Source organism: Cyprinodon tularosa, unplaced genomic scaffold, assembly GCF_016077235.1.
Source record: "Cyprinodon tularosa strain WSP-4 unplaced genomic scaffold, ASM1607723v1 ctg131, whole genome shotgun sequence".
Lineage (NCBI taxonomy): Eukaryota > Metazoa > Chordata > Actinopteri > Cyprinodontiformes > Cyprinodontidae > Cyprinodon > Cyprinodon tularosa.
Window position 1 is genome coordinate 449484 of NW_024038126.1, and position 16561 is coordinate 466044.

Consider the following 16561-nt stretch of genomic DNA (forward strand, 5'->3'; position numbering starts at 1 on the left):
ATATATGAGTATATAGGGTATACTAATTTTTTTATTATTTCAGGATCATTTTTAGTATTACAATATTTGTTTTTTTCGATATAATCACTTAATTTTAAGGTATGGTGGATTTTTGTGAATTTTTGAAAAGATCTGCCCTCTCCACACAAAAAAAAATTAAAAATGCACAAGCACAATCCTGTACCTGCTGCCGAAAGGGAACGCCAATTAAATGTGTGTGAGAGCATGCACAAGCCCATTTCTCCTTGTGCTAGCTCTGTTTAAAAGTTTCTGTTTGCATCATTCACACAAACTTACTTTCCAAAAGATGATTTGCAATTTACGTAAACATATCACTAGAATGATTGACAATTAGGAGACCACTTATTTTGATGGTCCACCTTGAAAAAGAACATCCTCCACTATGAAGCTGCTCACCTCCTTTAGTCTATTAATGTAGGGTATGGGAAGGATGTGGTTCCTGCTGTTGATGTGTCTGTTTGGAACATGTGTCCAACATTAATTAGCCAAAAGAATGAGTAAAATGTTTAAATCCAGAGGTTTTTTTATTTATTTTTTTTCCATATATGAGCCTGTATGCAGAGAAAAGTGAGCTATTTTAAAAACTACGGACAAAGGTAGGGACAGAAAACAGGTTAATGTTCCAGAACTTCCTATTATATCAACTACTAACAGACTGACCTTGTCTGTGATAGAACTAGGTGACATACCATCTACCCTTTACATTTTCCTCTTGTCAGAGCATTTTCTCTCTCCTTCTTTTGGTTCTCTGATTGCTGCATCTTGTCATCTCTGCCCCCATTCGTTGTCTATAAAATGTGGTCTGCAGCTTTGTAACAGAGGCAAAGCAGGTGGACTAAACCATTTCATGACAATAGAGAGGGGGCGGGCATTGAAAAATGCACCCAAAAATGACAAATAACTTGGTGTGCCAATATAATATAATTAGAATATATAGGTGCGATTTTAAGTTTATTACTGTCATAGTATTTTGTCTGTCTTATAATTGTATTGGGGACCTCTCTCGTAGTCTTGATCATGGGCTAGTTTAGCAGAAGATTAAAATGCTAAGATAAAACATGAGAATATCTCTATTTGTTAGTTTTGTCCATAACCGATTAAATTAGATTGCACAAAAAAAAAAATATTGAATTATCCTGCTGCCACTGCAAACTCCTTCCCATATACAAAGAGCAAGATGCAAATTTTTCATAGATGTTTTGTTGGTGTTTTAGAAATTAATAGGTATTAATTGCTAAATGTCTGATACTAAATAATCAATGCATTGAAGTCTATCTTGAGAGAATTAGGGCAGTTTTCTTTCTTTTACTTGTGAACTGTGCTTTTTCTCTTTTATATAAAAAAGTATAATGCTTTGTTTTTAGAAGCCGATTTCTGAGATGGAACCATTAGATTTTTGAACGGAACCTAATGACTCAATGCTTTTAAGATATGTTTAGAAATGTTTATGTATATCTTAAACATTTTATAAAAAAAAAAAATAGGAAAAATGCATATTAAATTACTGAATTAAACTTAACCTTTTCTCTTTATCCTTTTTGCCAGCATAATTTAAGATTTATCTTTTAGATGTTCACTAAAAGGGATTCAGCTTGCCTCTTCTCTTGCCTCTGCTCCCTCCACAGAATGAAAGGCATGCACTGTTAACTCCCTCTGTCATTTACTTGCTGATGCTGACATGTTTCTGTTTGCGCATGTGTATGTGGAGAGTTCCCGGCTGCTGTGCAGTCAGCAGAATGCACTAAGACCCTTCTCAAGTCACCTGCAGCAGCAGCAGCAGCAGCTTCTCTTGTTCTAGGGAGATTAATGGGCTGAATGGGCTCCACCATGCCCAACAGTCTCCCCCTTGCTGTCCCATTGGAGGGTACGTTGAAACCGAGCAGGCTGGCATTATCGGGCAAAGCCAGACCACACTGTGAAAAGGGATTATGCTGTCAATCGTTACGCTCACAAACAACATGCGGCTGGAGAAAAAAGGCGCTCTCCTAGCTTGGATAAAGGCTGGCGAACAGCGCTCTGCTTTTCCCTACCTTGAAAATCAGAGGAAAATGTCTTGCATAAACAAAGGATCCTTCCTCCCCCACCTCAGTTGATGAATTGGGATAAATGTGGATGCTTATTAATCATGACAGCCAAAAAAAACACAAAGGAAGATGGTAAAGAGTGTATGTAGTAGAAAAAAAGGCATTGAAGCAATGGAAGAATTAAAGAAAGGATGACGGTATACAATTATGGCCATCACCCTACACAGAAAACTAGGGCTGGGTACCGAACTTCGGTACTTTTATGGTACCGACCGAAATGCTTCGGTTCTACAGAGTATCGAAAAATGTAGAGGAAAAATGTAAATGGAAAAACAGAGCTTAAAATAAAACTCAAGATTTGTACTTTTTTATGTTGTGTAATTTTCTTTTTTTTCGAATTGATATTATAAAACTGGTATCGAAAAAAGTATCGTTCAGGAACCGGTATCGAAGTGAAGGTATCGGTATTGGTACCGGAACCGAAATTTTTTTAACAATACCCAGCCCTACAGAAAACTGCACCTCCTGTGTTATTGTCCTGCTGTTTGCACTCTCTGTGAATTTCATTAATTAAGATTGGAGGAAGCAAGGGGCTGCAATGAGGCAAGGTCATTAAGCCGACCACAACACTCCTCCCTCTCCTGAGCCAGCTCTTAGCTCCAGCTGCATTGTTCCTATGTCAAATAGGAAGATAATCAACACCCAGGACTGGATTTAAGGAGAAAAAAGGCTTTGCCCAGCTAGGGACAAGGCCACATGAACTGTATTACTGCTTCTCTAAATGAGGTTGCATGCAGGTTAAGAAAGAGATCTGTCCTTAATTTAACTGACAAAGATTTAATTCTGTTTCTGTTCCTCGCTGTACATTCACTCTGCCTTATAAAAAAGAGGCCAGAAAAAGTGATATCTTATGTGGGTCTCTTGAAGTCTGAAGTTTACACTCCGTCATCACGGATATGAATGTGATATTCATGTCTAGTTGTTACTGATGCATTTGAGCAAAGCTTTTGTTAGGTTAGTTTTATAATAAAACAAGTAAATGCTGTCAGTTCAAGGATCAGGTTTTAATTGCACAATTTGAAGATTAAAAAGAATCTTCTGACGCAGACATTAAAATGCATGCAAAAACTTATATCTAAATTAATGTCGCTCAGCAACTCAGACTACAGATATATGCTTTTTGCTGCCACTAGTGACCCTCTGGCATACTTTTGCCAAGATATTTGACCATATTGTTTATCAGCAACCTTTAATTCCAGAAGCCTAATTTGACTCTGGTTTTATGCATAAAAATTTTTTCTGAATGTGGTCTGGCTGTCATGATGGGTACTCTAAGAGTGACCCAATTATGCAGAACACCACTGACGGACACAGGAATAAAAGTTCAACAAGTTTATTTGAACACAAGCACACTGATAATACTGGTTCTGGTTCGGGCCTGGATACTGGTTCACCGGAGTCTGCGTGAGAGACAGTTCAGTTAGCGTTGTACGATGGAGCTTGCTTTCTTGATTATTACTGATTGTACCTTGAGGGTTCTTGAGGTTAGCTTTGGGAGGGTCACTGTTGGATCTGGAGAGGAGTTGATCAGCAGAGTCCGCTTGCTGCTTCAGCGTCTTACATCTAGTACTGAGCAGACCTTGACTTATGGTTTTCCAGCTCTTAGTCCTGAGCTGCATGGAAGTTCACTGTGGTTCTTCGGGTTTGGCTCTGAGGGTCGGCTCGGCAGGTTAGCTCTTCCAGAGCTTCACAGAGGAGACACTGGTTTCCTGGAAGATAGAGACAACGGTTAGAATCCAGGCTGGATTCAAAGTAACAAAGATTCACTGAGAGTCTAGGCTTAGGCGCTGACCAACTGGATCAACACTGCGGCGTTGAGGCAAGGTCTGAAGACAGCTTATATAGTGGATCCTCTGATGATCTTGATGGGCTGCAGCTGTGCAGGAGGCTCACTCAGAAGGATCCACGGCGGACTCTGCTGGAGAAAGGTGGAACTTCTCCAGCTCTCAACACTGGCATTACTGGTCCTTTGGAAGACAAAGTGAATCAAATCTCTACATTTTGAGTTAAGTGAAAGGTAAATCATTTGTTGGTAGTCTTTCATCATTACATTGACCTGGTGGAGTTAACCACTACTATTGGCAATGCACCTGAACCTCATCATGATACTACCACCACCAAGCTTAAAAGCTGGAATTGTGTTTTCGTGTTTGAAAACTTTGCCTGGTCTCCATCAAACATCTCAAGATTTAGCTGCAGACTTCTGTTAATCTTCTCCAAATGAACATGAAATATTTTAAAGATGGCTTCGACTTGTCAAAATGTCCATATATATATTTTAATTTACTTTGAAGTATTGATTGTTTTCACACTGGCATCATTGGTGGCTAAATTCCTTTCAGACAACGTTGATATTAATCTCAACTTCTTTTTGAATAGCATTTAGCTTATGTCCTCTTCAGGACTTCAATGCAAATGTTTGAAAACGCTTACAAATATTTTCTGTGCAAACACATTGGTTGAGATTCAGCTCTTCCAATATTGCTGAGATGAGAGTGCAGATATTTAGAGAGAATTATGCTAGAAGTGGTTCAGGTGCAACTTTGTGTGTTTTATTTAATTTATCTAAATATTAGTCGGGGTGTAGTCATACATTTGAGCCTGTATAGATAGTTTGGGTTAGAGAAAATCTATGGTAATTAAAGACTTGTGCAAGCTTCATGTTAGATGAATTGATTGAGGTTCTTTGTTGTTTGCAATGCAAAGATGAATGGCTGAATGCATAATTAAAGGCCCCCAAATTGTAGTGCATTAATGCCAATGATGAGTGAATGTTTTACTAACTGTCATTTCAAAAGCGCCTGAAAACTTCATTGGTATTTTTTTTGTTTTTATTTAAATCTGCCATCAAACGTTAACAAAACTTTAAACAGATCCCACGTTGTTATTGTAGCAGTTTGTAGATTATATTTTTAAATCTATTTTTAAATCCCTATTTATACACTCATGTAAATAGGGTAATTTAATTTGCATTGATGTGTTCAGAGGCCGTAGTTACCCAGTTACAGCAGTGTTGTCATAGTGATGCCTGTCTTAATATTGCGAATGAGCTTTCATCTCAGTCCATATTCTCGCTCTTCTCCACCCTCAAAGTCCTTTGTGCCCTCCAGTGTCTTATTTAGAAAATAATTGTTTTTCTGTGGTGCTGGTTTAATCATCCCCCAGATGGCCTTGATTTAAAGAGTGCAGGTGTACTGGCTTATAGAATCAAGATCCTGACACCATTTTACCTCTAAACTAGGTTATTAAGAATTATAGAGAACCAGCTCTCTGATAACACAAGCCTAAAATCCACCCTTATCACTACACTAAGATGTGTGTACATGCTCCTGTTGGTTCTCACGGCAGAACACTGAATGAGCCATATGTCTCAAAGAAAAATGTCATACTACGACAATCCCAGAGCTTTTCTTTCATTATCTAATTGCTTAACTCAAGCAGGAAAAGCAAACATTAGAAGCATAGCCAGTACTTATTTGCGTATGAACACCAGCAGCTGCACTGGGCCCAAAGGATTACTGCATATAACTCCATCACGGTAGCTGCTGTCATTTGTTATCAACGGTCTCTTTCCGTTTCTCCCTTAGGTCCAGGATATCCTCGGTTTTCAGGGAGTCTGGCCCACACTTTCCTTCCAATGAGCCACTTAGATCACCATGCCAATGGTGGTGTTCTCTATGGGCAGCATCGTTTTTATGATACACAAAAAGGTAAGATACAAAATAGAGTGCTAATACAGTGATTTTAAAGAATACAGATTATTCATATAATGCTGTTTTTCTTGCTAATCTTTCTTTTATCCATTTCCAGAAAACTTTTACCTGCGGGGTCTCCCATCCCAGCCATCTCTCATCTCAGCCAACCACAGCCTGCCATCAATGTCTAGGACAGGTTCGGGACACTCTCAGGGGTCCTGCAACAGGGACAGAGATCAAGGCATAGGGACAGGTATTCCTAAAGGTCTTAAAGAGGGATCAATGGAGAGAGTAGTACCTGTCAAAGACAAGGAAAGGTCGAGCAGTAAACAAGATGCTAAAGAGCGACAGCAACAACAGCAGCACCAGAACCACCAGACACCCCAGACCACACATCTCCATCATTCTCACACCCATCAGCAGCAGCCTCACTATTCACAGCATCCACTGCCTTTAGAGGAGGTCAATAGTAGAGCCCTGGAGAGACACAAAGCATCGCTCACAATGGAGTACACTAAAGATCACAATCAGAATATGAGCAAGCCCCTTAGTGCTTGCTTACATAATGGCAAGATGCCAAATGGAGATGCAGGAGCCACAACAGGGTCAAAAGTCTCCTTGCCAAGCTGTGGTGGAGAGGGCACAACCCTTCGATCAATGGGGGATGGGGGTAACAGCCAGGGGAGGCATATAGGGTCCAATGGCAATGGGCGCTGCACCAAAGAAGGAGTAAGTGGTGAGATGAGGATTAGTGAACAGCCTTCTGATTGTCTGGAAAGGGGTCAGGCATCACTTCACCACTCTCTGCCCTATTCGGTACCCCCACCCTTGCACATGGGTTCTGCAACTGGAGGAGCACACAGTCATACCCACCCTCACGCTCACCCCCATTCACACCCTCATCCAGGGGGATTCCATTGCCTTCAACTCCACCCCAGCCATCCACACCATCCGCATCATTCCCACCATACGCACCACCATCCAGATTTTTTCTGTCCACCCCCACCTGGTCCTTTGGCCAACTCTGCCTCTCAAGATAGGGGGTCAATCAATATAGGACGGGAGCCTAAGGTTACAGGGCCAACGTTTGTTTCACCTGTGGCAGATCTAGGGGACAAATCAAATGGACCATTTCAGCTTGGTACCCCTGACTGCCATGGAATTGGAAACGGAGGAGGTACCAATTCCAAGGACAAAACAATAGAAAAGAATGGTAGTGGGCATCATAGTAACTGGCAGAGAAAACAGCAACAACATCCATACAGAAAGACAGAGAAGCCTGTAGATTGGATGCAGTCTCACCATCAACATGTTCAGTCCTCACAGATTTCTCTCCAACCCCAGCAGCAGCAACAACAACAAAAAACACCCCAGTCTCAACAACAGCACCAAGTGGTCCGATCCCGGAGTGCAGAGTGTATTAACAGTTCGGTGGACATGGATGTGTTTAGACCTACACTTTCCCAGGGACCAAAAGCAGGGCACTCTGTCCCTCATTCTGTCAACTCCTCTCCTTACAGAGACTGTTCCCATCAGGGACCTCCACCTAATTCTTCCCCACTTGGAAACAAAAACATGGGACAACATGCAGGGGGTGGAGCAGCTCATGCTTCTGGAGGCAGCTGCTCCTTACAGAGAGAAGGCCAAAAGGTAGCGAGGATTCGTCACCAGCAGCATGGGAGATCTGGCCCAGACGCCCCCTCTCCAGCTGAGATGAATCAGAATAACAGTCAGGAGCTTAAAAGAAAGATGGACATGTCTCCTTATGGTTATAACAACAGTAGTGGGCAACACCACCATCAGCAACAACCTCCAGTACCTCCTTGGGGCATGAGGCCTCCCCATCATATATCACAACCTGAGGAGGAACAGAGGAGGTCCTACATGGAGTTAGGAGGCCCAGGTGGGCAGCACCAACAATTGCAGCAGCAGCAAGGATTAGGCCTCCCTCCTCCACAGCCCCCAAATGCACCCACTCATGCTCAGCAACAGCCGCAACAGCAGGTGGACCCCCAGGGTCCAACTCAGGGTGAGAGCAGTGCCATGAAGAGCCTGCTGAAATACAGCAACCAGCAACAGCCATTACTTCTCTCTCAGAAGAGCCCATTTGGAGGCCTGGGAAGTCTCAAATCAGGTCCAGCAGGAGGAAGTTGTGCCCTCCAGGGCAACAAGCAGACTCTCCCTTCCAGGAAGGTCCAGGCTGATGGCGAGCGTGCTGATTACAGTGGACGGAGCCGAGAAATGGGTGAGGCTGGTCATGGTGAAAATGAAGTGCGCCAGCCACCGGTGGGAATTGCAGTGGCAGTGGCCCGACAAAGGGAGCCTCCATGCCGTTCAGGAGACAGTCACCCCAACAGCCGTCAGGCACGAGTACATAACTCTGTGAAAGGTAAAATAGAGTGATGCAAAACATATTGAATAAAAAAGAGATGAAGCATAAATCAAGTAGTATAGGTACATATTTGAACATTGTTGAAACAAGGATGTTTTGTAGTGAATGCATATATTCTTAAACAATATAGTCATACGGATTTTAAAAACCAAAGAAACTGTATTGTATATATATATATATATATATATATATATATATATATATATATATATATATATATATATATATATATATATATATATATATATATATATATATATTAGTGCTGTCAAAATTATCGCGTTATTATCGCGTTAACGCGAGGCCATTTTAACGGCGATAATTTTTTTAACGTGAGATTAACGCTTTGTGGTTTTATGGTACAATTTTCCAAGTACATCCCGCTGCAGCCTGCGGGAAGGCGGGGCTATTTTCCCCCAGTCTATGCATTTCTCATAGGCTCCGAGAGCGGACCTCCTCAAGGGAAAAAGACGCTCATACACTGGGTAGCGCTAGTGCCTTTTCTTTAAGCCCCACCACCAACAAACAAGTTGAGTGTCTGGTAACTAGTAGCAACCTGAAATACGCTGAGAAAACAGATTACTGAGGTGAAATGGAATCTGCTACGGCACTCTTGCCGTCTGTGTACGCCACAGGTCAGTATCGTGTGTGTGTGTGTGTTCTCATTTTTGTTAAGAGGCTGAAAAGACTACCTCCATCTAGTGATGTCGGTCTATTGATTTTGATGTATTGATTGAAAATTGTTCATTATTACCTTGGTTAATTAACATCTAATGTTAACTACTGCATTTTATAGCAGTAGGGTAAAATGCTTGTCTTTGTTCAAAAGACTGTATTAACTGTAAAGACTGTCTTTTACATCAGCCTGTTTTCAGGGCCTTTTTTTGGCTACATATTTGTTATTTTTGGCATAAATCAGTATCTGTGACCTGTTTTCATTTTAAAAAAAGAACATTGGCACAAACCTAGCCTGTATGTATTTTTTTGTATGTCATCGAGAGTATTTAAATTATTTTCAATCAGGAAAAAAATGTGCGATTAAAATGCGATTAATCGCGAGTTAACTCAGGCATTGATGCGATTAATCGCGATTATAAAAATTTAATCGATTGACAGCACTAATATATATATATATATTATATATTGAAACACAAATGAAACCCAAATTGATAAATACATTGTCTTTTATTGTTAAATTCCAATGGGATTATTTATTCTAGTACTTTTTCAATGCTATACCCTGTATCAAAAGTTGAGTCTTGCAAAGACAGAAAATTCTTAATTGAACCCTTAATACTCATTAATTGTATTGGTTGTTTTTTTTTTCCTTTTTACCAACATTTCTAATGTAGGAAAAAAATGAGGGTGCAGCTTTTCATGCTTTACAATTACTTAATGGCATAACAAAATCTTAACTGCATAACATTGAAATTAAGTAAGTCAGTTTCCTGAAAAGAAGTGCACTTTTTCTTGAATTGAGCAGGTAAGTGAGGCACTTTGCCAATCAAATAAGACAATTTTCTAGTTCCTTATTTTAGGTGAATGATATGTAGTTATCCTATTTTAAGGGTAAAAATACTAATTCCACCAGCAGATTATCTTATTTAGCTACTCAAAAAAGGGTAAAAACATTTATTTTGATGCTGAATATAATCACAAGAACACACTACCCTACAAAATATCATATTTTAGTTTTAAAATGGCTGGCTTTTTAAAAGTCAACTCCACTTTTCTCTTTTCACAACTTTCTGTTGTTTACTTGAAAATTATTTGTTGAGAATTTTAATTTTTAAATTTTAGCATGCGATTTACGAAAAAAAAAAGTACATTTAGAAGAAAGCAACATTTTATTCACATGCTGAATTATTGCAAAAATAAGCATTAGTATATGTCATTAAGTTCAAAGTTGATTATTTCAGTTTGCTTATCTCTGTGTAGAGCTTTTAAAAACATTACACTTCAAATAAATTAGTATATAAAATGGATGAATTTTCAACAAGATGAGAATTAGGAGTATTTCATATTTGTCTCATAGGGCTGCCCCGCTCCATGTATCCCTTGGATCCCAATGAGGAAGAAAGGAAGAGGATTAATGAAGAGCAAATGGGTCTCACTTGCCTGGATAGAGAAAGAGATGCGTACATCAGGTATGTTAATGTAAATCTCATAACCGCACCAAAAACTGATTTAAAAAAATTGTAAATTACTTGTACTTATATGGTGATTTATCAAATAAATCCCCTGTGTTTTTTTTGTTTTTTTATCATAGGGATAATAAAGAACGTGTGGAGTTTGCGAGGATCCATCCGTCCAGCAGCTGTCATGGAGACCTCACCTCTCATCTCATGGTCCCTGGTGGGACTCCCCTTCAGTCTGGCCAGTTAGGAGACCCTGCTGCTCATTCTGCTCACCATCATTGGATGCCAAGAACTGGAAGTTCATCCCTCTGGATGTCCGGGCACTCCTATGGTAAAAAAAACAAACTCACTTTAAATTTGCAAAGTTCAAAGAAGTTTAATCTATTTTCCTTCTTATCTTGCCTCCACAAATTGTACTTTCCGTCTTTAAATTGGTCATTTTCGCTCTTTTATCCTTGTGGTTTACTTTAAAATTGATAACATATATTGTAAAATGAGTGTAATCTCTATTGTAATCCTTTCTCTACAGCGGGTATAGGTCATGCTCCCTTGCATCAGAACCTTCCTCCAGGTTTTTCTTCAGCAATGCCAGGTCCTCTGCAGCCAGTCCTTCCTCTGCCACAGGACCCCTCAGCCCAGTTAGTGGTCCTGCCCTCCGAGCCTACAGCTCATCCGGCCCCACATCACCTGGGTATGCCCAAACAAGATTTAATTAAAAGCAAATAAGAGTTTTAACAAGTTTAAGAATATTAATCCTGCAAGCTATTTAACACCATATTTCAAAATTAACTTCAATGTATTCAGAAGTGACCATAGGAAATTAAATGACTTAGAGGTAATAAAAGGGCAACAGTGGGGTCGGAGGTAGGAATTTAACCCTGAAATCGAAAGGTTGATGGTTCAAGCCCTGGCTACGGCTTTCGGTGTTGTTGTGTCCTTGGGCAAGACGCTTCACCCATATTGTCTACTGATGGTGGTAAGAGGGCCCGGTGGCACCAGTGTATGCCTCACTTCTGTCAGTGAGCGTCAGGCCAGCTGTGGCTAAAATGTAGTTTTCCACAGTGAGTGTGTGCGTGAATGACTAAATGTAGCGTAAAGGACTTTGGTCAAGTCTCCTGACTTGAAAAAACACTATATACGTACAGGCAATTTACCATAATCTGTCATTGGAGGAAACTTTGTCAGCCCATCCTTTATGTACTGAAAGCTTCCATTCTCAAATAGTTTTCACATATTTTCCATTTACAACTAAAGCCTTAATGTATTTTAATCAATTTTTTGTGCTAAATCAGCACAAAGTTGTGCATGACAGGGCTCAAGTATAGCAAACAAACTTCAAGAAATATATAATAACTGCACATTGTTGTAAGTCCTGTAGGGAATGCTACTAGCAAGCGGGGGAAACAAGTGTGCTAAAAGTGGAACCCCAAAGTTCTTGCTGGGAAAACTAATACTGTATATCAACCAGAACACACAGACTAACACCTGGGAAGGAAATGGATCTACAGTAACTACCCTGCGGGGAAGCATTTGCATAGAAGTTATCTTTCAATTGTTGGCATATTACAAAAAATAAATAAAATGTATAAATCTCTTAAAGGGAAAAGCAAGACAGTCACTCAAAATTAATGTTGTTGTTTTTTTATTTGATGATATGACATTTGCAATATAAGAGAAAATACACCCCCCCAAAAAATTAAGTTTGGATTTCTGAAATCCCCCTTTCATTATGGTTTGGCTAAGCGGGTCGGATCTCTCTGGATACTACCAAAGGATATATATCAGCTTTTTAGCCTGGAGGTTGACCTCTAATCAACCTACAACAATAATCCCCTGGTCTCATTGTCGAGATCTTCCTCCTACATGCCAAAATTCTCAGAGCATGTTGTAAGAAAGGGCTTTTTGTTTTAAAACAGAGGAGGAAGAGTGTGGGATTTCAGCTGCCTGGGGAGATGTTACACAGGGAAGTCAAAAAATAATTTTGTGAAAGGATCAATTTTAAATTAAAAATAAGAATATAAAAGTTAATTTTCTGACAGGTATAAAATGATAGAAATGAATTAATTGTTATTTGCAGTGTATCACAGAATTTCATACATAGAGATGAAAAAATTTGCATGTATAGGTTTTTGTCATACTGAAGCTTCTAGTCATTGCATTCCTCCCTTTCTCTCATTAGATGTGATTGAGCAGCAAGGGCTGTGGCCCCCTGTCTATGGCGCACGGGGACCAACCTCCCATATCCAACATCCTGCTGTGTATTCCCGATCTCAGTTTCTACGGCAACAGGAGCTATATGCCTTCCAGCAGCACCAACAGCTCCAGCATCAGCACCAGAGTCACCAGTCGCAGCAGTTGCAACTACCGTCTCAGCCTCAGCAGCAACACAGAGCTACACACAACATGCAGCATCAAGCCACACACAATGAACAGGTGGGTATTGAGTCTGAATAAGTTTACATAATTATATCGAAACCATGTGAAATGTACATAAAACTAAGCATTTTGATATGTCAGATACACAAGAGACCGGAAGAACCATCAAATGAATTAGAAGAACTGATAACAGAGCCAAGATCATCCAAACCTGCAAAGAGCTACTCTTATAACCCCCCACAGAGAAGCACCTCACCCCCTGGGGCCTGTGCCACTCACTTGTCCCCTTGTTACCAGTCCCCCTCACTCCGCCAACATCCCAGGAGTACTCCTTCTACACCCTGCCCAGCACCCAGCCCGATGGCAGCGACACCTCACTCCCCTGCAATTAGTCCTGCACCTCCTCAGATGCTCAAGGATCCTGAATCCCAAGACAAGAGAATCGAGGGACAGGCCCCTCAAGATTACCCAGAGTCTCTGGAACCTGGTAAGCAATGGAAAAATTAATTTATGTATGGGGGGGTGAAAGTGAGTGGGCACATCAGGGATTTTTTTCCATAGATGAATTATGGTTATAATTTTGGTTGTTGTATTTTTTTTTCCTATTTTGTTTGTAGCACTATGAGATAGACTACCGATGTGAGCTGCACTGTAAATATTTCCTATTATCATTAATATTTTTTCAATAGTTCCAACTACATGGCTTTGACTTATCTTTATTTTATTCCACTAGAACATCCAATCTGCTCATTTGTAATGGAAGGAATGAAATCCTGATTTGCATGTCTCAACTTTGAGCAACAATCTTGAAAACCACCGGCAACACACCCACTTATTGCACAAACTAAAAGTAATTGCGCTTTAATCACTGGGAAGACTAATGGGATTGTTGTTAGATTCCACAAAAGTGAATTGATAAGATGATTGGACTTTTACACCATTTATCCAAAGATCTGTCTTACCCAGACTATATCTACTTTGGGGTAAGACAGTGAAGACACAAAATCCAAAATGCCTGAGGTCCAGAGTGAACTTTCCAGTTAGTAAAGACTTGACGAGCCATATCCTCTGTGGGGGTCAGTCTAGCCTCGTCCACACTGCCAATAGTACCAGTGCTTACTATAGCAGCCAAGACCTCACCATCATTGGCTGGCCAGTTATTTGGTCTGAGTCTCTAAGGGATTTTTAATTCTCTATAACATAATAGATCATCTTAGGAATGTATATTAAAGCTATCTGGGCTTCATCAGCACCATAACCTTCTGCTCCCCATAAATATACTTGTTTACATAAAGTTGATATTGGTTTTAATCCATCAAATGTATAATATCTTCATCAAGTTGTTTACACTTTTCAAAATATGTGCAAAAACATACAACTTTTTCTAATTTGCTTAATTATCATTCACCATTCTTTTAATTTTCAGATTTGCCTCCTGGATATACTTACCCAGCTATTACCCTGGGCTACAGGAACGGAGCATCCCCACAGAACGTTCGCCTGGCTGAGGCAGCCCATTTGGAAGCGGTCCAGACAGAACCTGATGCAAATGGTCCCCAGACTCTTTCTAGTCTAGGAGAGGAGTTAGACTGTCAAGTGCCAGTTATGTCCCTTGCAGAACCACTCCCACTCAAGGAAGTAGAGCCAGGAGAGGAGGAAAGTGTGAATGAAAGAACTCTTGAACTGAGGGAGGAGGTGGATGTCACAGTGATGACATCAGCCAACTATATGCCTGAAGAAGAGGGGGCAAATGTAGCGGATTCAGCTGAGGCAGATGTGGTGACTGCCCCCCCTGCTGTGAGTTCAGAGTCTGAGATGGCTTCCTGTCCCTGTCCACTCACGACAGAGCAACCCACTGGGCCAGAGGCTGTCATTACTTTAGTGGAGGAAGATGATGATGAGCCAGTGGGTGAGGAGAGTCAGGTGGTACATGATCAAAAGGTCAACTTGAAAGCAGAGCAGGAAACAGTGTTGCCTGCTATCATAGAGCTTGACCCTGCGTCCCCTGCTGCCATTGAGTCGTCATGCACAGAGCCAGCGGTAGCAAAGGAGATTGAGCACGAGAACAAGATGACCCCAGAGGATGCATCAGTGGAATGTCTGTGTCCTTCACCTGCCTCAGGTTCTGCCTGTAGTGAAGAAACTGTTACTGTGCCCCAGAAACCTTATGTGCCCTGCTACTGGAGTCTGGAGCTACTGATTGCTGCTGCTTTTTGCACAGATGTACCCCCATTTCCCTTGTATTCCCATAGCACACCATCAACTGTGCCGTCAAAGAGCATTCCCAACCAGGGTATGGAGCTTCTAAGTGAGCTGGCAGATCTGGAGCTTCAGCAGATGAAGCATGTCTGTGGGAAAACCGCAGGTGAGCAGAAGCAGGTCCTCCATAACTCACACCTACTCTGCCTTGCAAATGCAGCTATCTCTCTTGAAGTACTTTTTTTTTATTCTTTTAGAACCACAAACTTTACTGTTTTTTATTGGGCTTTAAAGTGGTAGGAAAATTATACTTTTTCTTGTTTATTTTATATATTTGTTCATTTTTACAAAAGTCGAATAGGGTTTAATATTGCATTTGGATTCAGCTCCATCTATTGTGATACGCTTGAATGAAGTGTACCCAATGGCCTTCAAAAGACACATACACACATACATAGCACACCTGAGTTTGAATATGAGTGTTATTTTTATATCTTGTTAAGAGATTTTCATCTGACTAAATTACACTGCTAGGCATTCATTAATTGATTAATTTGCTGTGTGCCATAAACCATGTATGGGGCACAGTAAACATGAAGGAGAAGGTTGTCGGGTCAGATAAGAGTAAAATGTAACTCTAAAAGGCTGGTTATACTCCCCGCAGCAGTGTGTCGCAGTGAGTTTGATGCAGACATTTTTTATTTATGCTCAATTCGTTGTGGGTCTAGATATGGCCGAGGCAGTGAGGAAGTGGGGGCAAGTTTGTCTGAAAACGGACATGAGGGCGAAAAAGAGCAGGGATCCAGGTGGAAAAAGGGCCCTAGCGTTCCTGCACACCTCACCCGTCTAGCTTGTCCATCTTCACGAGTCAATTTCTGCAATTGCGGTCATAAAAACCAAACAAGCCGGCCTACTGTCTGCGGCACTGTCTACATTTTGGGAGAGGCGCAGCGACACCTACGCAGCCGACCTATTTTGGAAGTATAAATCAGCCTTAACACTGCACATAAATGTTAGCAGACTGTCACCAGGTTGAAACATGGTGTGTGCAGTATTGTGCTGTGGGGTTGTTTTTCTTTGATGTGCATAAAGCTGGTCAGAGCTGTTAGAGAGATGGAGTTATTTTTATGGCTGCATACTGTTCACAAGTTAGATGTTAGCTCTAAGCATACCGGCAGGTATAACCTGCAGTGCAAAGTAGTCATGAGTTTTGATGGTCCAGTCAAAGTCCAGTTGTTAATCTGGGCCAAGATTTAAAAGCTGAGGTACAAAGATGCTCTCCATCCAAATGTATGTAAGTTTGAGATGTTTAGAAAAACACTGCTAGAACCACACAGAAAAGGTTCGGAGGGACTGAATATAAATACTTACAAGAACTGTGTTTTTTACTAAACTCTTACAGAGTACAGACTTTTTTGGGTAAAACATGGACGACTGAAAAATACAAAAATCTAAGGGCTGTATTGACAGGCATTGACATACACAGAAAAACACACTCTTTCCCTTCTTTCTTTTTCTCTTTCCACTGAGACAGGCTTTCAGGCCTACAAGCTTCCTCACAGATATTCATCTATTCATGCTGGTCTGATGAGCATTTGATGGACTTTAACATGTCCCCAGAGAGGCTCATTTAATGCTTGCTCCGTGTTGCTTCTC

At 40.8% G+C, this 16561-nt stretch overlaps 1 protein-coding gene across 3 annotated transcripts in view; it reads left to right on the plus strand.

Moving 5' to 3' along the window:
* Positions 1-16561, plus strand: part of LOC119778269 (BAH and coiled-coil domain-containing protein 1) — an 89135-nt gene that overhangs the window by 51681 nt on the left and 20893 nt on the right. For all 3 annotated transcript variants that reach the window (XM_038277425.1, XM_038277424.1, XM_038277426.1), the window contains exons 4-11: positions 5693-5815; positions 5916-8189; positions 10228-10339; positions 10462-10661; positions 10860-11021; positions 12510-12763; positions 12848-13193; positions 14133-15071. In XM_038277425.1, coding sequence (XP_038133353.1) covers positions 5693-5815; positions 5916-8189; positions 10228-10339; positions 10462-10661; positions 10860-11021; positions 12510-12763; positions 12848-13193; positions 14133-15071 — 4410 coding nt within the window. The remainder of the gene's footprint in view (positions 1-5692; positions 5816-5915; positions 8190-10227; positions 10340-10461; positions 10662-10859; positions 11022-12509; positions 12764-12847; positions 13194-14132; positions 15072-16561) is intronic.